General features: G+C 50.2%; 1 protein-coding gene across 1 annotated transcript in view; it reads right to left on the reverse strand.

The window, feature by feature from the left end:
- The window catches only part of LOC141984538 (sulfotransferase 6B1-like), a 35,126-nt gene that overhangs the window by 7,592 nt on the left and 3,254 nt on the right, over positions 1–24,280 (reverse strand). The window contains 2 exon segments of the mRNA XM_074947614.1: positions 11,003–11,118; positions 17,160–17,306. Coding sequence (XP_074803715.1) covers positions 11,003–11,118; positions 17,160–17,306 — 263 coding nt within the window.

A 24,280-nucleotide genomic window follows, 5' to 3' on the forward strand; every position in this document is an offset into this window, starting at 1 on the left:
TAAGAATGTTAAACAAAGCCAGTGTATTCCTTTTATCTGTTGGAGAATGTAATGCGCGGAGGGAGAGAAAGAATAAAGGAGACGGTGGAAAGCTGACAGGACCAGTCCGTTGGCAGACCAGCCTGTTTGCTTGCTTAAAGCTTTGTGCTGTCTTATATTTGAACCGCAACAACAGGGGCCCAAACGTGGGGCCCTCAGCACTCACCTCACCCAGCAAGGGTTTCAGATGCGTCACTCATCCGCTTCGCGGATCCCGGTGAGTATTTTTCATTGTGGTAAGTATGGGAAGCTCCCTCTCTGCTTTGCAAGTGCAACACCGCAATGAGCTACAGTACTTGCTGCGTAAGGCTCAGCATGACTGCCCCACTCGAGAACTCACTCTCCTGCTACAGGAAGTGAGTGCCCAATGCCCGTGGTACCCTGAAGCCGGAACCCTTAAGCTAGCGGACTGGGAGCGGTTGGGCCAGACATTGCACAAAGAGCCTCGGGCGCCCGTGCAGGCTTTACATGCCTGGCACCTCTGCCGCGACGCGATACAGCGTGTCGCCTCGGACAGGCCCTCCCTCGCGGGGCTGGTGCTCTCACCACTCCCGTCCGCTCCTGCAGCCATCCCCCCTCCTGGCGATGCGACACAGCGTGTCGCCTCGGAAAGGCCCTCTCCCATGCCAACAGAGGGGCTGCCGATCCCGCCACCCCCGTCCGCTCCTGCAACCATCCCTCCCCCTGCTTCGCCCCCAGTGCCTCTATTACCACCGCCTCCCTTGCCTTCCCCACCGGAGCCGGTGTGTGATTACCGGCCCCCCGTGGGGCCCCATGCTCCGGGGCCCCCCGGGGGGTCGTCCGCGTCTGCTCAGGGGCTTTCGCTGGTGCAACAAATGGTTCACGCAGCGAAGACTCGCTCAGATATTACAGGAGAGGAGCTGGCTGATCTGGTCTCAGTTTGTCCGGTGACCTGGCAGATTGATGATGGCCAGGGCAACCAGGTTGCAAACTGGGTCAGTTTGCCTTACTCGGTGATCAGAGAGGTAAAGAAAGTAATTTGCGACTTCGGCCTCACTAGCACGTATGTACGTGGTCTCATTGAAGGGCTAGGTACTGGGTACACCCTGATCCCTGAAGATTGGAAGGCGCTGTTGCGCATGATGCTGACACCTAGTCAGTATGTTATTTGGCTTAGTGAGTATCGGCAGATGGCGGAACGCCAAGCCCAGGTATATAGACAGCAAGGTATCATTTATGAGCAGTTGGCAGGGGAGGGCCAGTTTGCTACCGTTCAGCTGCAGTCTCAACTCCCTCAGGCCGTCTTCCCCATTATTTCCACCTGCGCCCAGCATGCTTTCCGGAAGGTCCCGGATTCAGGCAAGCCTACCAAAAGCTTTGCCAGTATCCGTCAGGGTGCATCAGAGTCCTTTATGGATTTTACAACAGATTGCAGGAGGCTATCCTCCGACAGGTGGATAACCCTGCGGCAGCTCAGGAGATCCTGTTAAAAATGGCGGTTGAAAATGCGAACGAGGATTGCCGCCGTGCTCTCCAGGCAGCACAAGCCGCTGGCGTTCTAGAGCTGTCGGACATGCTGCGGGCGTGCCAAAACATCGGCACACAAGCACATAAAGCTGGGGTTCTGGCCGCCACCCTGCGGAAAAGCGGGAAGGAGGGGAAGCGTTGTTACCGCTGTGGTAAGGAGGGTCACTTTCAGCGGGAGTGCTGCTCATCGATGGCGCCCGCCCGCCCCTCAGAGAAGTGCCCCAAGTGTCGGAAGGGCTATCACTGGGCTAATCAGTGTCGTAGCGGGATGGGAAACCGCACGACGGGTCTCCCCTGAACCCAGGGCCAAACGGGGATGTTTCCCACTCAGACAACTGTTCCTCTGCCTTAAAATCCATAGATTTTATGAGGGCGGCAACTGCCGGAAGTGCAGGGCTTGATTTGATTATGCAGGAGGACGCTGATTTTCAGTTGCCGGGGGAAGTTTGCGCCATACCTACACAGGTGACGGGACCTCTCCCTGCCGGATTTGTGGGTCTGTTTCTCCCTCGCTCACATGCTGGGAAACAGGGTTTTTTTGTCATCCCAGGGGTCATTGACGCCGATTACACCGGCGTTATTAAGGTTCAGGTGTGGACCCATCTTCCGCAGTCGCTCCCGCGTGGACGGTCAATTGCGCAATTGATTTTAGTCCCCTATCAGGTGCCAGCCGCAGAGGATCGAGCCCGGGGCGGGAACGGCTTTGGATCGACGCTGTCTCAGTTGCCGTCTCACAACACGTCCTCTCCACTTGTTGCTCTAACAATGTCGGTCCGCCCCTCGAAACCTCAGTTAACACTTCTCTTAAATAATGTTCCTTTTACAGGGCTGGTGGACACTGGAGCTGACGTTACAGTGATTCGTGATCCGGAGTGGCCGGTCGGTTGGCCAACAGTTCCTTCTAAAGAGTTGTGGGAGATCGGGGGGTAACAAAACCGGGCGCCAAAGTTTGTCTTGGGTCACGGTCTCTAAACCAGGAGGCCGTGCCCTTGCTACAATCTGCCCTTTTGTACTCCCTGTCCACCTCAATATTTGGGGCCGTGACTTACTTGTAAAGCTGGACACCACCCTCGATATTAATATATAATGGCCCAAAATCCTCCCTCACCCACCTTGCCATCCGCATTACCATTGGTATGGCAATCCTTAGAGCCCGTATGGATTGACCAGTGGCCCCTCCCCCTAGAAAAGCTGAAAGCGCTTCATTAACTTGTACAACAATATTTGCATGCACAGCGCTTGGAGAGCTTTACTAGTCCTTGGAACTAGCTGCTGTTATTTTGGCCTTTAAATTTTTTGCTGATTGTCACGCATTATGTTTATCAGGTAATTGATCATTTACCCCTTGCCCTCATCACCCCTCAGGTCGATGCAGACCTTCTTCGCCTGTTTTTGTCCTTACAGTATCTCCTCACCACTCGTAATTTCCCTTATTTTGTTGCTCATATTCGCAGTCATACCCCTCTGCCTGGGCTACTCACTGAAGGCAATGCGCGCGCCGATCACGCGTTACGTGGTCAGGTAAATTCCCTTTTTTCTGACCCCATTGAAAGCCATTCCTTTTTTTATCAGGCTGCCTCTGTTTTGGCCCGACAGTTTTACATTCCTGCTGATCATGCACGTTCTATTGTTCGTTCCTGCCCTTACCTTTTCTTATGCCGTTAACCCCAGAGGTACCGCAGCAAATCAGCTGTGGCAAATGGATGTCACTCACGTGCCACAATTCTGCCCCTATTCGTTTTTACATGTTTCCATTGATACCTATTCGGGATTCCTCTGGGTGACCCCACAGCATGGAGAAGCCACTCCCAAAGTTATTCACCATTTGCCATTCACCTGTTTTGCTGTTATGGGTCGCCCGAGCCAGAAAAAAAACGGATAATGCCCCAGCCTATTGCTCCACAGCCCTCTCCACCTTTTGTGCCCAATGGGACGTCCGTCTCAAACACGGGATCCCTTATAATTCCACAGGCCAAGCTATTGTTGAACGTGCAAATCGCACGCTAAAAACCTTGCTCGACAAACAATTAAAACAAGGGGAGCTGTGTCTCCGAACCTTAGGAGACATTCAGCAACAAATGCATATCCTTTTGTTTACTTTAAATAATTTAACGCTGAACGCAGATCAGCAGACCCCCACGGATCGGCATTTTCACAAATGGAAAGACTGCGTGTCTATTACCATCAGCTGCCCGATCCGCAGTGGCTGGGCCCAGTACCTCTAATCACTTGGGGTCGGGGATATGCTGCTGTGTTTCTCCCTGCAGGACCGTTGTGGGTTCCAGCCCGGTGTGTGCGACCGGCACTGAAACAGCATGGCGTGGCACCAGGGGCTGTCGAACCCCATACCGGAGTTTCAGCTGACCTTGGAGGAGAACGCGGTGCCTCCCGGGTCGACAACGGCGGGATGGAAATGGAGGAGGCGTAACGTCTCAAGCCAGCCCGTGACATGGGGAGCAGTAAAAGCATTGGTCGCCGCGGCTCAACGAAGACTGGCAGCAAACCAACAGCCAGAGACTCCTGAGACTTTGTTTGTGGCAATTCTTGCCCAAATTACTGCTAATTTTGTATTGATTGTATGCCTTTTGTGCCTGCTATTTCCTGTAGGGGTTGGCTTGGGAGCGCTTCCTCCGTTATGGGCCCAAATGACATATAACCTATGGGAAAGATTGCTTCAATAGCAAATGTTACCCACTTTTGTTTATCTGATTTTGTAGCAGCTGAAGAATTGTTAGGTACATGCCTTATTCCAGTATGTCATCACCCTGAGGAAACTGGGAATGAGATGATGCTCGCTGCTTACGCGAACCTCTCTTCCCAGTACTCTAGCATGGCTAATTGGGGCCCGGCCAATTACACTTTACCTTCTTAAGCTTATTTTTTGCTGTTGCTGTGTGCAATGTATTTCCTTTTTGTTAAGGCTTTGTCGAGACCCGCCCTGGCAGGCTCCACGAGTTATGACCTTGTCTGTCCGGGAGTTAATTGGCTTGCAAAAGCAAATTGATGGCTACCATGAGATGGCCGAGCACAAATAAACAAAAAAGGAGGGGATGTAGGATTCATACAAGGTTCATGCGCACTTGGCAACATTTAGGGCACACCCAGAGTGTTGTGTAGGAGTAGTGCACACACAGCTCCTCTCAAGGGCATGAACCTTGGAATCTTGCCCAGATGACATGAACCGTGGGAAGCCTCCCAAGACTGGGCTCAAGGCCTGAGAGCAAGGAATGCAGTAGATAGAAATTGGTAAATAAGAATGTTAAACAAAGCCAGTGTATTCCTTTTATCTGTTGGAGAATGTAATGCGCGGGGGGAGAGGAAGAATAAAGGAGAGGGTGGAAAGCTGACAGGACCAGTCCGTTGGCAGACCAGCCTGTTTGCTTGCTTAAAGCTTTGTGCTGTCTTGTATTTGAACCGCAACACCCCTTCCCGTTTGCTCGGTGACGCCTGCAGTGGTCTCAGCGCATCTCTCCAGGTGACCATGCCTGCTCCATGCACCAGGTGATCTCTTGCTTGGAGCAATGTCGAGCTGCTGGACCTCATCGGCATTTGGGGAGAGGAAGCTGTCTAGTCCCAGCTGCGCTCCAGCTATAGGAATTATGATACCTATGGACAGATTTCACGATGCATGACAGAAAGGGGCCATGACCAGGACACACTACAATGCAGGGTCAAAGTGCAGGAGCTGTGGAACGCCTTCCACAAGGCGCAGGGGGCAAACTGACACTCTGGTGCTGCACCCATGAGCTGCCGGTTCTACAAAGAGCTGGATGCGATATGCTGTGGCAACCCCACCTCCACTGTGAAGACCACTGTGGATACTTTGGTGACTCGTGTGCCAATCGAGAGTGGACTGAGCCAGGAGGAGGAAATCTTGGACGAGGATGTGGAGGGGGAGGGAGACCCAGAGGCAGAGGACAACTCGGAGGTCAGAGATGCATGCAGCCCTGAGCTCTTCTCTACCCCAGAGGAGGTTAGCCAGTCACAGCTGTTGGATCTTGGCAAAGTGCAAACAGGAGAGGAGGCCCCTGGTAAGTGGATTTGATTTTGGGAATTGCTGGAGTGAGTTGTTGGGGGCAGAAGGGTTGCAGAAAGCAGGCTTGCATCTGTATGATGTGCATACCACCACATGCCTAGTCTGAGCGGCGGAACAGAGTGTTGATTGTCTCCCTCACTTCACGGGAATCTGCCTCAGAGATCTCATGGAGATACTGGGCAATCCGCTGCCACAGGTTCTTTGGCAGAGCGCTTGATTTCTTGTCCCATTAAGGGTAACTTTCCCGCGCCACTCTGCCATCACTAGGGTGGGGGGGACGGATCATTGCCGCACACAGGCGAGCCACATAAGGGCCAGGGCGGAAGCCGCAGTCTTGGAGAAGACCCTCCCTTGATTCCCGTCTAACCCTCAGCAGCGAGATATCTTCCATAATGAACACAGCCTGTGGAAAATGTGGGGACAGTAATGATTATAAGGCCCCCCCATACAGTGCTGGTTCTCCCCAAGAGCCATATGCCCAGTGTACAGTACAGTTCTGGAACACTGATTTCCCCTGCCCCTACAGTTACTCACCATTTTGGGGGTCATGGCTCATGTGTGCTTGCCTGGGGTCAGCCAGTTAGTGACAGGTATGTGAACTGTGACTGTGTTTTAAATCAGTGGTCTGTGTGTTGCTTCTGTAAAATGTTGCATTTTGGCTTCACAGATATGACCTTGGGAGCCCAGCCTCCCTCTTTGTTATCACCGGCTAGAAGGCTGCGCAGAATTAGAAAGCAGCCCTGAAGAACTAAAGAGGACTTTCTGCATGAGGTCATGATGCATTCTGCAGCCGAAACACAAGAATTGAAGGAGTGGAGGGACAGCGAGAAGAGGGACTGAAAGGAGAACGTGGAGCTCCAGAACGAAGCTACGGAGTGGCTATTAAACGTTATGGAGCGCCAAGCGGACACACTCTAGGCACTACTAGCACTGCAAACTGAGCAGCTCCTCGCTCACCCTCCCCTGCAGCCACTGTTACAAAACTCTTTCCCATGCACACCCCCCCCCAGACACCGCCAACACACTCTTATCAACCTCCTGGCTTTAGTCTGTACCTGCTGCATTCCACTCCTGCCCTGTCACAGTCCAGCCCTCCGGACTCCCAGTACCCACTGCACTCAACACTCGTCCCTCTGCAGTTAAGCCCTATTGAAGTACAGTACCCACTGCACTGTACTCAAAAGGAGAAGATTGGATATGATACCTGGACATACCCAAATCTTTAACCATCCTGGGACCCTCCCTTCCCCCAGCCCCCACAGTACTGATGTGTTTTTTTGTTTGTCTCTCTCCTCCGGTTGTTTTTTAATAAGATAATTGTTTTGGTGTGAAAGCAATCTTTATTCCATTAATTGAAAGCAAACAGAGCCCCACAATGGAACAGGCAGTTTTCTTACACTTTCATAGTGCATCGTCTGCACCAATCACAATCACCTCCTAGCATTACAAGAACTGCACTCCTGAGCATAGCAACAAATATTAGTGGCTTTCAGCTTCAAATTGCTCCCTCAAGGCATCCCTGATCCTATGGACCCATGCTGCGCCCCTCTAATAGCCCTGGTCTCTGGCTGTTCAAATTCAGCCTCCAGGCACTGAGCCTTAGTGGTCCAGCCCTGTGTCAAGCTTTCACCCTTCCCTTCACAAATACTATAGCGCGTACAGCACGCAGCTATAAGCATAGGAATATTGTCATCGGCCAGGTACAGCCTCCCATAGAGGCAGCGCCAGCGGGCCTTTAAATGGCCAAAAGCATACTTAACAGTCATTTTGCACTTGCTCAGCCTGTTGTTGAACTGCTCCTTGCTGCTGTCCAGGTGTCCCATGTATGGCTTCATAGGCCACAGCATTAAGGGGTAGGCGGGGTCTCCCAGGATCACAGTGGGCATTTTGACTTCCTCTATGGTGATCTTCTGGTCTGGGAAGAAAGTCCCTGCTTGCAGCTTCCTGAATAGGCCAGTGTTCCGAAAGGTGTGTATGTCATGCACCTTTCCGGACCAGCCTGCGTTAACATCCGTGAAACACCCACGGTGATCCACAAGCACCTGAAGAACCATAGAGAAATACCCCTTCTGATAAATGTACTCAGTGGCTAGTTGGTCTTGTGCCAGAATTGGAATATGTGTGCCATCTGTCGCCCCTCTGCAGTTAGGGAAGTCCATTTGTGCAAAGCCATCCACAATGTTATGCATGTTGCCCAGAGTCAGTCTTTCGGAGCAGGATGTGGTTAATGGCCCTGCACACTTCTGTCAACATGAATCCAACTGTTGACTTTCCCACTCCGAACTGGTTAGTGACCAATTGGTAGCAGTCTGGAATAGCCGACTTACACAGTGCAATCGCCACGCGCTTCTTCAACAGCAGGGCAGCTCTCATTCTCATATCCTTGCACCACAGGGCTGGTGTGAGCTCATCACACAGTCCCAAGAATGTGGCTTTCCTCAACCGAAAGTTCTGCAGCCACTGCTCATCATCCGAAACGTGCAGGATGATCCCATCACTCAGTGCTTGTTTCCCGAGCCCAAAAGCAGCATTCCACTGTGGTCAGCACCTCCGTGAATGCCACAAGCAATCTCGTGTCATAGTTACTATGCGTGGCGAGATCAATGTCACACTCCTCTTGCCTTTGTAGTTTAAGGAATAACTCCACTGCCGCTCATGACGTGTTGGTCAGAGCGAGCAGCATATTGGTCAACAGTGCGAGATCCATTCCTGCAGACCGAAGAGGCAGGGCGCGCAGTACACAAACCTTTGAAAGATGGCGCCAAATGCAGACGGAAGCACAGGGATTGCTGGGATGTGAAGCAATGCATTGCAGGGCATTGGGACAGGACCCAGGATGCCCCGCGACCCCCTCCGCCTCCCCACAACTCTTAGTAGCAGAAGAGATGCTCTGTGAGATAGCTGCCCAGAGTGCACCACTCCGAATACCACTGCAAGTGCCACAAGTGTGAACACACTGTTACGCAAGCAGCTGACAGTGTGAACGCACAACAGCAGTTTCTCTTCAACGCTCTCTAAGCGGCGCTGAAACTGCCGGCACAGTAACTCTGCCAGCATAGACGTACCCTTAGTCCTGCAACACTGTCTCAGATTTTACTCAGGTTTTGCTCCATTGCTATCAGCCCATATGATGTCTTAACTGAGGTTCTTAAATATTTTCAAACGGTAATTAATTAAGTCTCACAGCACCTCTGTGACAAAAATAAATAATCTCTCTGTTTTACAAATGAGGAAACTGAAGAGGAGAGATTAAATGTCTCGCCTGAAGCCAGACACAGAGCTGTCATTAGCGATCTCCTAACTCTGACTCCCAATCTTGTGCATTACTTATAAAACCACATAAAGAAAAGTAACAGTCCATCAGGTTTTACTACTCATGGTTTGCAATTATAACATATATACACACACACAGCCATATACACTGTTAGAGTCACACATTCCCCTGATCTTGCAAAGACTTAGGGCTTGGCTACACTTCCCAGTTAGAGTGCATTAAATCGGCCCCAGGCATCCTAACTTCTGAGGTGTCCACAGGGCCATCCCTAGCCATTTTGGTGCCCTACGCAGCCCCCCCCTCCCCCGGGGGGGGCTGTGTGGGGCCCCAGGCCTCTGCAGGGAGGGGCAGGGGGAAACCACCCACCAGCACTCACCGGCGGAGCAGAGCGGGCTGGAGTCAGATCACTCCACTTCCTGCCGCCCGGTGAGTACAGGGCAGTCAGGCCCGACCCCACATTTATAGGGTGGCGGGAAGTGGAGTGACCCGGCCTCAGCCCGCTCTGCTCTGCTCCCTGGGCTCCCAGCCTTGGGGCCCAGGGGGGAACAGCCCCCCAGCACTCGCCGGCAGTGCGGCTGGGAGCCAGCAGAGCAGAGCAGGCTGTGGCCGGGTCACTCTACTTACTGCTGCTGGTAAGTGCAGGCCCGACTCCTTGCAGTCCTCAGGGGAGTGGAGACGGGGCTGGGGTGGAGCAGGGGCAGGGGCTTTGGGGAAGGGGTGGAGTGGGGGCGGGGCTGGGGCAGAGCAGGAGTGGGAAGAGGCCAGGCGGAGTAGAGGAGGAGGCCATGGGGAAGAGGCGGAGCAGGGGCTGGAGCAGCACGCAGCTGCTTAGGACACCAGGAAATTTACTGCCCCAAATTTGCTGGTGCCCTAGGCAGCTGCGTACTTTGCTTATGGGTAGGGACGGCCCTGGGTGTCCACACTGGCAAGGCACTTAGAGCGCCTGGACTCTGCAGCTCCTGGCAATCCACCTCCACGAGAAGCATAAAGCTTGCTGAGAGATGTGTTGCATTACTGCACTGTGATTGGCCTCCGGAAACATCTCATAATCCCCTGAAGTCAAGTGGCCACTCTTCTCATTGTTTTGAGCTCTGGAAGGTTGGTTTTTTATGAGAGTATCCAGTTTTGAGAGCTCATTCTTAATCTTTCCCTGTTTGCTGTAGAGGATGTTGATCAGGTGGTTCCGCAGTTTCTTTGAGAGGGTGTGGCACAAGCTGTCAGCATAGTCTGTGTGGTATGTAGCTTGTAATGGCTGCAGGCATGCAGATATCCCCTTTCAAAGCTCCATTTCTGACAGCCAGCATGCTTATCTTCTCCGGGACACAAAGCAAACCATTACGGTGGAATGCCACTGCTGCCGAGGCGTGTGTGTGAGAAAGAGGTGGGGGGTGGGGGATTCTGCTGCCGTCTGAACTTACAGGACAGCATGCTGACACACACTGCCCCCCAAAACACACTGTCTCTCCCCCGACATACACACAACACAACTGTCACACTCCACTCCAGCCCCCCTCCTCCATTTGAAAAGCACGCTGCAGCCACTTACACATTGGGATAGCTACCACAATGCACTGCTCTCGGTGGCGTTGCAAGAGCCACTAATGTGGCCACACCACTGCGCTTGCGGCTGATCGTGTAAACACAGGGCAGCGTTTTCCCTGCTGCAGTCTCCAAAGGCTGGTTTAACTCCCAGCACTCTACATCTGCAAGTGTAGCCAAGCCCTTAGGCATAGGCTTGACTTCACTTTGGAAAAGTCACACCTTAAACTAGGATGGATAGAAACCAGGAATAATCAGCTAATGACTTCATTAGCCTTTTCTTCTCAAAAGATTTTTAAAATATTGCACTCAAAATTCACACTAAGTATTGGAAATTCTAATACAGCAGCAGGAGGTCCAGATTAGAGTTAAAATTAACTTCTGTTCTTTTAGTACACAAAAGTCAGTTTCATTTCAAATCACACTTGTTTGCCTGTGTTTTAATCTTTTAAAACATGCTCCCACATACAAAAAGTAATTGAGAGAATTAACTTCAAATTACTTGATATGGAAGTGTATACCCTCTCTGTAAAGTGTTTTGTACTTATATGAGATACTGTAAAATACAGACATTTAAAAAAATACTAGATGCTAAAAATAAGCTTCATGGATTAGTCCATGCTGACCTGAAATTTTTCTGGAACTCCAAATTCAAGAATTTGTAAATGCTTTGTTGGTGGTACCTCCTCCCTTAGAACTGCAGATGTCAAGTCATTTAAAATGTGTTCAACCCAATTAGTTCCTGAAACATAAAATAAATGTTAGAAGGAGTCAAGCAGGAATTTCAGGACTGTAGCCTGTTAAATATCTAGCATAACTTTCTAAAGAGTCAGTATATTAGTCCTCCATATAACTTGTAGGTGTTCCATTATATAACTTGTAACATTTGTAGGTACACAATTTTCAGACAGAAGTGTGATTTTTACATTGAGAGTGTCTCTTTAATGCAACATTGGGGGTGAGAATGAAATCCTGTGCTTTGGCAATTACAAGTTAAGTTATATATCCCCCGCACAACTGTACTTTATTTACATTGCCTATGTGCATATAATGGCAACCCTTGTAAGCACTTTAAGGCTGCTGCTTCTGCTATGTACAGCTTGTGTACACAGTGTAAGGATATGCCTACACTGCAATAAAAAACCCGTGGCACCAATAGCCTGGGTCAACTGAATCTCACAGCCTGGGTCAACTGAGTCAGGCTCGTGGTACTAAAAATAGCAGTGTAGACATCTGGGTTCAGGGGAGCCTGGGCTTTGAAATCCCACAGTGGGGGAAGAAGGCGTCAGAGCCCGGGCTCCAGCCCAAGCACAAATGTCTACACTGCTATTTTTAGCTCCGTGTCCCAAGTCCTGTAAGCCTGAATCAATTGACCTGGGCTCTGAGACTTGGTGCAGTGGGTCTTTTATTGCAGTGCGTCTTTTATTGCAGTGCAGTGACTCAGATCTTGTTGCTACACAGAATCTCCTTCATGTAGGAGGAGGAGATCTTTGCTGCAAGACTGAAGAACAGAGAAGTGAAGATAAGGTTTCCTTGCAACATCCTCAAACTGCCACCTGCTCTTTCTCTATTGCTCTATCTCTATCTGCTCTATCTTCACATCCCAGGTGAGTATCCTAAACACTAGGCTAAAGGTTCATAGATTCCAAGGCCAGAAGGGATCATTGTGATCATCTAGTCTGATCTCCTGTATAACACAGGCCATAAACATCCCCCAAAGAATTCCTAGAACATATCTTTTAGAAAAACATAATCCGTCCCCTTCCCCTCCCTCCCCCCCCGCCCAGTCATTTTGTGCAATTAGGCTGCCTCTGAGTACACCTAATGGATCAGGCCCTACAGATGAGATAGCTGGGACAGTGCCTATCTGCCTCTGGCTTGAGGATCATGATGGGCTTAGGTGTGAGGTAGGCATCTGGGTGCTTCCCAGAGGCATCAGTGTATTTGCCCAGAGGAAGAAACATAGGTGTCTAGGAGACTTTTACAGCAAAAATTTAGGTGGTGAGTAAATTTAGTTTGTCTATAGCATAGGCAGCAGCTGAACTGGGGATTTGTAAATTGGAATGGTGCCTAAAGCTAGGACTTTGGTACCTAAGTCTGGAGTTTGTGCATCTACATTCCTTTGTGGATCTGGGCCAAACAGACACCAACCTAAATATTACCAAGTATTCTGAAAAAATCATCAGCCTTGGGCTAAGAACAGCTTCGATAAGGGTATTGAATGGCATGTTGTCATAACCATACAGCTACGGGTAGCCTAGAATTCCTCCTTACCTGTAAGGGGTTAAGAAGCTCAGATAGCCTGGTTGGCACCTGACCAACAGGACCAATGGGGAAAGGAGATACTTTCAAATCTTGGGAGGGGGGAAGGTTTTGTTTGTGCTCTTTGTTTTGTGTGGTTGTTCTCTCTTGGGACTGAGAGGGGCCAGACAGAAATCCATCTTCTCCAACCCATCCCAATCCAAGCCTCCAATATTGCAACCGGTATAGGTAAACCAGGCAAGGCGGATTAGTTTATCTTTTGTTTTTCTTGTGAATTTTCCCTGTGCTAAGAGGGAGGTTTATTCCTGTTTTCTGTAACTTTAAGGTTTTGCCCAGAGGGGGATCCTCTGTGTTTTGAATCTGAATACCCTGTAAAGTATTTTCCAAACTGATTTTACAGACATGATTTTTACCTTTCTTTTTATATTTTTAATAAAATCCTTCTTTTAAGAACCTGACTGATTTTTCCATTGTTCCAAGACCCAGGGGTTTGGGTCTTTGATCATTTTGTAACCAATTGGTTAGGATATTATTCTCAAGCCTCCCCAGGAAAGGGGGTGTAAGCGCTTGGGGGGATTGCTGGGGGAAGAGGAACTCTAAGTGGTCCTTTTCCCTGGTTCTTTGTTAAATCACTTGGTGGTGGCAGCGTTACTTAAATCCAAGGTACAAGGGAGAAATTGTGCCTGGGGAGTTTTTAACCTAAGCTAGTAGAAATAAGCTTAGGGGGTCTTTCATGCGGGTCCCCAAGTCTGTACCCTAGAGTTCAGAGTGAGGAGGGACCCCTGACACATGTATCCCCCAAAAGTGGTGCTATTGCACCCTTAACCTACTGGTGTGTGAGGGGGGAGATTCTGCCAAGCAGGACAGGAAGTTGGAACATGAGGGTTAAATCCCATCCTGGGTTTTGGTATCCCAGCTGGGAGTGTCTCCCACAGCCAGGGCAATCAGGAACCTAGTTAAGCTCAGACTCATAAAAAAGGAAAGGGCTGATTTATTTTCACAAGAAGCAGAGAAAGGGTGTTGCTAATGAAAACCAGGACAGTGAGCTCTGGAGGTATGAGAGATGCCTTTCCTGTTTCTTTACAGTTGACTGTTAAGCTACATTAAGAGAACGTAGCCATGGATTTTCCTGATTTGTGTTATTCTGGCTGAATAAGAACCCTATATACAGAGGTGCAAGTAAGCCAGTATGCCCCGGTACGGCGTACCGGCAAGAGCCTGTGCGCTGTACCAGGGTGGACCGGCTTCCCCAGGCGGCAATTTAAAAGGCCTGGGGCTCCCAGCAGCGGCTGGAGCCCTGGGCCCTTTACATTTCCACCAGAGCCTGGCTGCTGGAGCCCAGGGGTAGCGGCGGCGGGGCTCCAGTGGCTATTTAAAGGGCCCATGCTCGGAAGGGGCCCTGGCTGCTCTTCTCTGCTCCCTGCTCTCTCCTATGGGGGCAGAAGCTTGGTGCTGCCTTCTCCCGGGGCTCTGTCCTGCTGCTGCAGGGCAGGCTTCGCTGGCAGCCCAGCTCCCCCCTCCCCCGCCTCTTCCCCCAGTGTGCTGCGTTCCCCCTCCCCCACTCACTCTCTCTCCCTGCTGCCGATCAGCTGTTTGCTGGCATGAGGAAGCAGAGAAGAGGTGGGGGCAGGGCCTTGTGGAAGGGGGCATACCCCCTCCAGCCCCCCGCCGTGAGCCGCTCAGGGCAGGGAGCTGGGAGCAACCCCAGCCCACACCCCCAGCCCTCTGCCCTGACTCCTGCACCCTCCCACACCCCATGCCCTGACTCTTGCACCCCCCCACATCCCCACCCTGAGCACCAAACGGGAGCTCCTGCACCCTCCCCCACCCCACATACCCACCTGCACCAAATGGGAGCTGCCCCAGGTAAGCGCTCCACACCCCAACCTCCTGAGCCCCCTCCCTCATTCTAGCTCCTGGACAGACCCTGCACCCCAATCTCCAGCCTGCTCCCGCACCCTAACTCCCTCCCAGACCCTGCATCCCCAGCCCTGTTCTCAGTGCACCCCCACCCTCAGCTTGGTGCAGAGAGAGACAAAGAGAATGGGCTAGAACCAGGGAGAAGGTAGGTTCCTGCTCTATGTGGGCAGGGGTGTGTGGGGCGGATCCTGTTTACCCCCTCCCCAGCCCTGCTGCCCTTGCAGTTTACTCCCAGCCCTTCCCTTTCTCCAAGGACCAACCCTAGCTCCCGCCCCACTATGTTTTTGCCCCCAGCCCCTGCCTTGCTCTAGTCAGCAGGGACTAATTCTCCCCCCATGCCTCACTGTGTTCATCTTGCCCCGGCCCCTGCCTCGCTCCAACTGGGGACCAATCCTTCCCCCCCCCCCCCGCACCATGCCCTGCTGTGCTCTTGCCCCTGGCCTCTTCTTTCCCTAGGGGGGCTGTTAAGGTTCCTTCCCCACTCTGAACTCTAGGGTACAGATGTGGGGATCTGCATGAAAACCTCCTAAGCTTACTTTTACCAGCTTAGGTTAAAATTTCCCCAAGGTACAAACGATTTTACTTTTTGCCCTTGGACTTTCGCTGCCACCACCAAACATCTAACCGGGTTATTTATTAGGAAAGAGCCATTTGGAAACGTCTTCCCCCGCCCCCCCAAATCCTCCCAAATCTTTCCCCCTTCTTTCTGGGGAAGGTTTGATAAAAATCCTCACCAATTTGCATAGGTGACCACAGACCCAAACCCTTGGATCTTAAGAACAATAAAAAAAAAATCAGTTTCTTAAAAGAAGAATTTTAACAGAAGTAAAAAAAAGAATCACCTCTGTAAAATCAGGATGGTAAATACCTTACAGGGTAATTTAGATTCAAAACATAGAGAATCCCTCTAGGCAAAACCTTAAGTTACAAAAAACACAAACAGGAATATCCATTCCATTCAGCACAGTTTATTTTCTCAGCCATTTAAAGAAATCATAATCTAATGCATATCTAGCTAGATTACTTACTAAATTCTAAGACTCCATTCCTGTTCTGTCCCCAGCAAAAGCATCACACAGACAGACCCAGACCCTTTGTTTCCCCCCCCCCCTCCAGCTTTGAAAGTATCTTGTCTCCTCATTGGTCATTGTGGTCAGGTGCCAGCGAGGTTATCCTAGCTGTGAAAGGGTTTTTCCTCTGGCCAGGAGGGATTTTAAAGGTGTTTACCCTTCCCTTTATATTTATGACAGGGGCCCTCAAATATGTTTGGTGCCAGGCCCACAAAAAGTTAATCTGGCCCAGACACTTTAAATAGCCCCCTTTAAATCACCCCCAAACCCCAGGGCTCTCAGTTGCCTCTGCAGCTGGGAGCTCAGGGGGTGATTTAAAGGGCCCGGGGCTCCCAGCTGCTGCTCCCACAGCCCTAGCCCCAGGCCCTTTAAATCCTCATTTAAAGTGCCTGGGGATTTAAAGGCCCCGCCCCCTCATCAGGACTCCGGAGTACAGGTAAGTCCTTTAAGTTACTTTCATCCCTGCCTATATATAAACTGGAAATCTCTCAATTTATTTTACCTGGATCTCCTATGAATTGTCTCTCTGCAATTGCTCAGCCTACGGCTCTGCCAGAAAAAACTTGCAGCTCCAAGAATAGCTTATTTAGTAAATGGAGTTATAACTTAAGTGTTTTCTCATTCCTGCCTACATACTGCAAGGCCAATAGTATAATTAATTTTTTTTTATAGATACTCTGGTTAAATTTCGTATATAATGTGACTGGAGATCACCTATTAGCCAATCAGATTCCTTTTCAGTTTGCTTAGAAAAATCTTCCTTTTCTCCTGCATCAAGTAAACTCCTTTCTTCCTTCAAAGCCTTCTTCAAAACATATTTCCTACAAAGTCTTTCCTTGTAGGATCCTATTCCCATCTTAAATTCATACCATCTCTTACAGTGGGATTTTCAAAAGTGCTTAGCATCCACCTATCTTTACACCCATTGCTTCAACGAGAGCAGAATTAGGCTAGCGCTTATTGCTTCTGAAAATCCCATCCTTCATGACCTGTGTCTGAACTGTCTTGTCTGTGTCTGTTCTAAACTAGTGATGGGGTCCGTGCCTCTTTATACCACTGTACAGCTCTAAGCCTGCCATTAGTTTGTTATTAACAAAGTTTCGGGGCAGTTCGGATTCTGTTCTGGCTCTGAATTCTGTGGACTGACCCCCCCATCTCTTCACCATATATATGAAGGTATAATGCTACATAGGCACAAAAAGGCAGAATTACAGCAACTATAGGAATCAAAAGCTTAAAATTTCCTGACACTTGTATATTTAAGCTCTCCATAATCTTGCATGATTCTTTGTATTTAAGTTACTACAGCCAGCAGCATGTCTATCACTGCTAGATGAAACACACATCTGAAATTATGGAAGAGGAAAACACATGGCTCACTAGCACACTGTTTCCCTGTGACAAATGAGGATTTACTACTGCATGTAGCATTTGAATTTCAGTGCTTTTCTGCAGTCTTCGAAAATGATCACATATATTTGACATCTAAGCACTTTTCTTTCAATTTTGCACCAAAAAAATCCAGACTTACCGCATTTAGGATAAGTAGCTAGGAACACATCATCTTTTCTAACTTCCATGGTGTCCAATGCTTGGAAGGTCTCAGCACAACACAACACACTAGGGTATAGCACCCCCTTGTACGTGATCAGCAGCTCCTCGGGTTTTTTCTCTTCAGCTGCATCAAGAACTGCATCTATTTCCGTAGCAAAGCTGCTCATAGCCATGGTTGGAGTTTGCTTTGCCTTTTGCCAGACTCTGCCCCTAAACCGTGTCTCTAGTTTTCTTTGGGAGGAGAGGGAGGAGGAGGCTGATAAGGAACTCTTACATATGAACTCACTGGCTTCTCTGCTGCCTCACCCTGTTTCTCTTGTCCAATAAGGGAAATCCAAACTAAAAGAAGTGTTGAATTACAAGCTCCTGGTTTGAACTCTTGGTCATGAACTGTAATGGATTTCAGCCAGTGTTGAGCATTACATTTAACTTGCGCTTTCCTTTGGCATGAATTGTAATGGGAGAAACTCCTAGTGGGATAAGGGTGAGAAACAAATTGTGCTTGTTCAGCCCCTCAGCCTCCATAGAATCATAGAATATCAGGGTTGGAAGGGACCCCAGAAGGTCATCTAGTCCAACCCCCTGCTCGAAGCAGGACCAATTCCCAGTTTAAATCATCCCAGCCAGGGCTTTGTCAAGCCGGACCTTAAAAACCTCTAAGGAAGGAGATTCTACCACCTCCCTAGGTAACGCATTCCAGTGTTTCACCACCCTCTTAGTGAAAAAGTTTTTCCTAATATCCAATCTAAACCTCCCCCATTGCAACTTGAGACCATTACTCCTCGTTCAGTCATCTGCTACCATTGAGAACAGTCTAGAGCCATCCTCTTTGGAACCCCCTTTCAGGTAGTTGAAAGCAGCTATCAAATCCCCCCTCATTCTTCTCTTCTGCAGACTAAACAATCCCAGCTCCCTCAGCCTCTCTTCATAAGTCATGTGCTCTAGACCCCTAATCATTTTTGTTGCCCTTCGCTGGACTCTCTCCAATTTATCCACATCCTTCTTGTAGTGTGGGGCCCAAAACTGGACACAGTACTCCAGATGAGGCCTCACCAGTGTCGAATAGAGGGGAATGATCACATCCCTCGATCTGCTCGCTATGCCCCTACTTATACATCCCAAAATGCCATTGGCCTTCTTGGCAACAAGGGCACACTGTTGACTCATATCCAGCTTCTCGTCCACTGTCACCCCTAGGTCCTTTTCCGCAGAACTGCTGCCTAGCCATTCGGTCCCTAGTCTGTAGCGGTGCATTGGATTCTTCCATCCTAAGTGCAGGACCCTGCACTTATCCTTATTGAACCTCATCAGATTTCTTTTGGCCCAATCCTCCAATTTGTCTAGGTCCTTCTGTATCCTATCCCTCCCCTCCAGCGTATCTACCACTCCTCCCAGTTTAGTATCATCTGCAAATTTGCTGAGAGTGCAATCCACACCATCCTCCAGATCATTTATGAAGATATTGAACAAAACCGGCCCCAGGACCGACCCCTGGGGCACTCCACTTGACACCGGCTGCCAACTAGACATGGAGCCATTGATCACTACCTGTTGAGCCCGACAATCTAGCCAGCTTTCTACCCACCTTATAGTGCATTCATCTAGCCCATACTTCCTTAACTTGCTGACAAGAATACTGTGGGAGACCGTGTCAAAAGCTTTGCTAAAGTCAAGAAACAATACATCCACTGCTTTCCCTTCATCCACAGAACCAGTAATCTCATCATAAAAGGCGATTAGATTAGTCAGGCATGACCTTCCCTTGGTGAATCCATGCTGACTGTTCCTGATCACTTTCCTCTCATGTAAGTGCTTCAGGATTGATTCTTTGAGGACCTGCTCCATGTGGAATGGAATACTCTTCCACCTAACCCACTGGCTGTTAAGTTTCCACCGAAGGTAAAGACAGATTTCAGAGTAGCAGCCGTGTTAGTCTGTATTCGCAAAAAGAACAGGAGGACTTGTGGCATCTTAGAGACTAACAAATTTATTTGAGCATAAGCTTTCGTGAGCTACAGCTTATGCTCAAAATAAAAGCTTATGCTCAAATAAATTTGTTAGTCTCTAAGGTACCACAAGTACTCCTGTTCTTTTTACCTCAGGTAAAGGTATCTGTTAAGCACCCTGGGGAGTTGCTGATGTAGAATCATGCTGCTGTTTGCGTGCGACGTGGAATCATTCTGCTGTTTGTGTGCGAACTAGAAGTTGTAAAACTGGATGAGCCACCACAATAACAGGAAAGAGAGAGGACTAAAGGGAGATGGGTTAACTGCTTCTCAGGCTTACAGTGGTTTTAAAACAGAGAGACTGGGATCTCTTCATAGTAAAGATGGTCTCTAACTTTTTCGTCTAAGCCTAATACTGATAGCCAAGTTAGGGTTTTAGGTAAAACCAAAAAGACAGCCTTCACTGTAAAGGCTGGATACCCCAGTATCTAATACACCTCTACCCCGATATAACTCTGTGCTTGGGAGCCAAAAAATCTTACTGCATTATAGGTGAAACCGTGTTATATCGAACTTGCTTTGATCCACCGGAGCACGCAGCCCCACCCCCCCAAGGCACTGCTTTACCACGTTATATCCGAATTCGTGTTATATCGGGTCGCGTTATTATCAGGGTAGAGGTGTATTAACCTTCCACAAAAGAATCTGTCACTGTCCACAACGGACTCAACAGAATCCAATCAAGCCCATTCACCAGTAGTCTTCAGAGACACCACACTGCAGATACAGGTCAGAAATCAATTTTACTATGTCCAGTTGTGATATAACATGGCACAATCCAGACTAGTGGGGGTTGTGTCATCCCTGCCCTGCAATTTTGGGTGCCTTATGACGCCTTGCTGTAGCAGCTCCTATCTGGGCCACTCACAGTCTCCCAGCATGCAAGCCACACCTTGAGCGTCTGCATGTAACTGCAGCCTGCTAGCTACATTGGGCTCTCACCAGTATTAGTTGGTGCTTAATTTGTGCCGGGGCTGAGTCTTGGACTTGGCAGTTCATAGCCCCATCGCCTCTGGACTTACCGCATCAGTTCTTTTGTGTACACAAGAGATTCAAGCAGCAGTGCAACCCTCCACCTCCACGTCACTCAGCTGCCAGAGGAATGTCTGTGGAGCATTGCACGGCTGCTTGCATGATGCTTGAGCCCCAGCAACTCTACCATTACCAATTAAGCACTGGTTTTGGTTATATTGCAGGGAGATCCCAACACACCACCAGTCCTGTATCTTCCCCCAGAAATGTATGTCCTGTATTGCCCAGCCCTTTCCTGGACAGTACAAATATGTTAAGTCCATTATACCTTTAATGGAATAACATGCCAACTCCTTACCTTCAATAGCTACCCAGACACTTCAACTTAAACACACTGTGTAGGATTCATAAAGGTTTATGCGCTTGGCAACATTCAGGGCACACCCGGAGTGTTGTGTAGGAGTAGTGCACACACAGCTCCTTTCAAGGGCATCAACCTTGGAATCTCGCCAAGATGATATGAACCATGGGAAGCCTCCCAGGACTGGGCTCAAGGCCCGAGAGCAAGGAATGCGGTAGATAGAAATTGGTAAATAAGAATGTTAAACAAAGCCAGTGTATTCCTTTTATCTGTTGGAGAATGTAATGCACGGGGGGAGAGAGAGAGAATAAAGGGGAAGGTGGAAAGCTGACAGGCAGAAGCCCGTTAGCAGAGACCAGCCTGCTTGCTTGCTAAAAGCTGTGTTCTGTCTTGTCATTGAACCGCCACAACTGGCGCCCAAACGTGGGGCCCTCAGCACTCACCTCGCCCGGCAAGGGTTTCAGACGCGTCACTCATCCGCCTCGTGGATCCCGGTGAGTATTTTTCGTTGTGGTAAGTATGGGAAGCTCCCTCTCTGCTTTGCAAGTGCAACACCGCAATGAGCTACAGTATTTGCTGCGTAAGGCTCAGCATGACTGCCCCGCTCGAGAACTCACTCTCCTGCTACAGGAAGTGAGTGCCCAATGCCCGTGGTACCCTGAAGCCGGAACCCTTAAGCTAGCGGACTGGGAGCGGTTGGGCCAGACATTGCACAAAGAGCCTCGGGCGCCCGTGCAGGCTTTACATGCCTGGCACCTCTGCCGCGACGCGATACAGCGTGTCGCCTCGGACAGGCCCTCCCTCGCGAGGCTCGTGATCTCGCCACACCCGTCCGCTCCTGCAGCCATCCCCCCTCCTGACGATGCGACACAGTGTGTCGCCTCAGAAAGACCCTCTCCCGCGCCAACAGAGGGGCTGCCGATCCCGCCACCCCTGTCCGCTCCTGCAACCATCCCTCCCCCTGCTTCGCCCCCAGTGCCTCTATTACCACTGCCTCCCTGGCCTTCCCCACCGGAGCCGGTGTGTGATCGCCCTCCGCCCGTGGGGCCCCATGCTCCGGGGCCCCCCGGGGGGTCGTCTGCGTCTGCTCAGAGGCTTTCGCTGGTGCAACAAATGGTTCACGCAGCGAAGACTCGCTCAGATCTTACAGCAGAGGAGCTGGCTGATCTGGTCTCAGTTTGTCCTGTGACCTGGCAGGATGATGGCCAGGGCAACCAGGTTGCAGACTGGGTCAGTTTGCCTTACTCGGTGATCAGAGAGGTAAAGAAAGCGATTCGCGAGTTCGGCCTGACTAGCACGTATGTGCGTGGTCTCATTGAAGGGCTAGGTAGTGGGTACTCCCTGATCCCTGAAGACTGGAAGGCGCTGTTGCGCATGATGCTGACACCCAGTCAGTATGTTATTTGGCTTAGTGAGTATCGGCAGATGGCGGAACGCCAAGCCCAGGTATATAGAGAGCAAGGTGTCATTTATGAGCAGTTGGCAGGGGAGGGCCAGTTTGCTACCGTGCAGCTGCAGTCTCAACTCCCTCAGGCCGTCTTCCCCATTATTTCCGCCTGCGCCCAGCATGCTTTCCGGAAGGTCCCGGATTCGGGCAGGCCTACTAAAAGCTTTGCCAGTATCCGTCAGGGTGCATCAGAGTCCTTTATGGATTTTACCAACAGATTGCAGGAGGCTATCCTCCGACAGGTGGATAACCCTGCGGCAGCTCAGGAGATCCTGTTAAAAATGGCGGTTGAAAATGCGAACGAGGATTGCCGCTGTGCTCTCCAGGCTGCACAAGCCTCTGGAATTCTAGAGCTGTCGGACATGCTGCGGGCGTGCCAAAACATCGGAACCCAAGCACATAAGGCTGGAGTTCTGGCTGCCGCCCTGCGAAAAACCGGGAAGGAGGGGAAGCGTTGTTACCGCTGTGGTAAGGAGGGTCACTTTCAGCGGGAGTGCCGCTCATCGACGGCGCCCGCCCGCCCCTCAAAGAAGTGCCCCAAGTGTCGGAAGGGCTATCACTGGGCTAATCAGTGTCGTAGCGGGTCGGGAAACCGCACGACGGGTCCCCCCCGAACCCAGGGCCAAACGGGGATGTTTCCCACTCAGACAACTGTTCCTCTGCCTTACAATCCATAGATTCCATGAGGGCGGCGACTGCCGGAAGTACAGGGCTTGATTTGATTATGCAGGAGGACGCTGATTTTCAGTTGCCAGGGGAGGTTTGCGCCATACCTACACAGGTGACGGGACCTCTCCCTGCCGGATTTGTGGGTCTGGTTCTCCCTCGCTCACACGCTGGGAAACAGGGTTTTTTTGTCATCCCAGGAGTCATCGATGCTGATTACACTGGTGTTATTAAGGTTCAGGTGTGGACCCATCTTCCGCAATCGCTCCCGCGTGGACGATCAATTGCACAATTGATTTTAGTCCCCTATCAGGTGCCAGCCGCAGAGGATCGAGCCTGGGGCGGGAACGGCTTTGGATCGACGCTGTCTCAGTCGCCGTCTCACAATACGTCCTCTCCACTTGTTGCTCTGACAATGTCGGTCCACCCCTCGAAACCTCAGTTAACACTTCTCTTAAATAATGTTCCTTTTACAGGGTTGGTGGACACTGGAGCTGACGTTACGGTGATTCGTGATCCGGAGTGGCCGGTCGGTTGGCCAACAGTTCCTTCTAAAGAGTTGTGGGGGATCGAGGGTAGCAAACCCGGGCGCCAAAGTTTGTCTTGGGTCACGGTCTCTAAACCAGGAGGCTGTGCCCTTGCTACAATCCGCCCTTTTGTACTCCCTGTCCACCTCAATATTTGGGGCCATGATTTACTTACAAAGCTGGACACCACCCTCGATATTAATATATAATGGCCCAAAATCCTCCCTCACCCACCTTGCCATCCGCATTACCATTGGTATGGCAATCCTTAGAGCCCGTATGGATTGACTAGTGGCCCCTCCCTCTAGAAAAGCTGAAAGCGCTTCATTCACTTGTACAACAATATTTGCATGCACAGCGCTTGGAGAGCTTTACTAGTCCTTGGAATTAGCTGCTGTTATTTTGGCCTTTCAATTTTTTGCTGATTGTCCCTTTAATTTGATCATGGACATGCATTATGTTTATCAGGTAATTGATCATTTACCCCTTGCCCTCATTACCCCTCAGGTCGATGCGGACCTTCTTCGCCTGTTTTTGTCCTTACAGTATTTCATCACCACTCGTAATTTCCCTTATTTTGTTGCTCATATTTGCAGTCATACCCCTCTGCCTGGGCTACTCATTGAAGGCAATGCGCGCGCCGATCGCGCGTTACGTGGTCAGGTAAATTCCCTTTTTTCTGACCCCATTGAAAGCCATTCCTTTTTTCATCAGTCTGCCTCTGTCTTGGCCCGACAGTTTTCTATTCCTGCTGATCATGCACGTTCTATTGTTCATTCCTGCCCCCACTGTGCCGCTGCTGCCCCTACCTTTTTTTATGCCGTTAACCCCAGAGGTACCGCAGCGAATCAGCTGTGGCAAATGGATGTCACTCACGTGCCACAATTCTGCCCCTATTCATTTTTACATGTTTTCATTGATACCTATTTGGGATTCCTTTGGGCGACCCCACAGCGTGGGGAAGCCACTCCCAAAGTTATTCACCATTTGCTAGCCTGTTTTGCTGTTATGGGTCACCCGAGCCAGATAAAAATGGATAATGCCCCAGCCTATTGCTCCACAGCACTTTTCACCTTTTGTGCCCAATGGGACGTCCGTCTCAGACACGGGATCCCTTAT

The sequence above is a fragment of the Natator depressus genome, chromosome 3 (genome assembly GCF_965152275.1).
Source record: "Natator depressus isolate rNatDep1 chromosome 3, rNatDep2.hap1, whole genome shotgun sequence".
Classification (NCBI taxonomy): Eukaryota; Metazoa; Chordata; order Testudines; family Cheloniidae; genus Natator; species Natator depressus.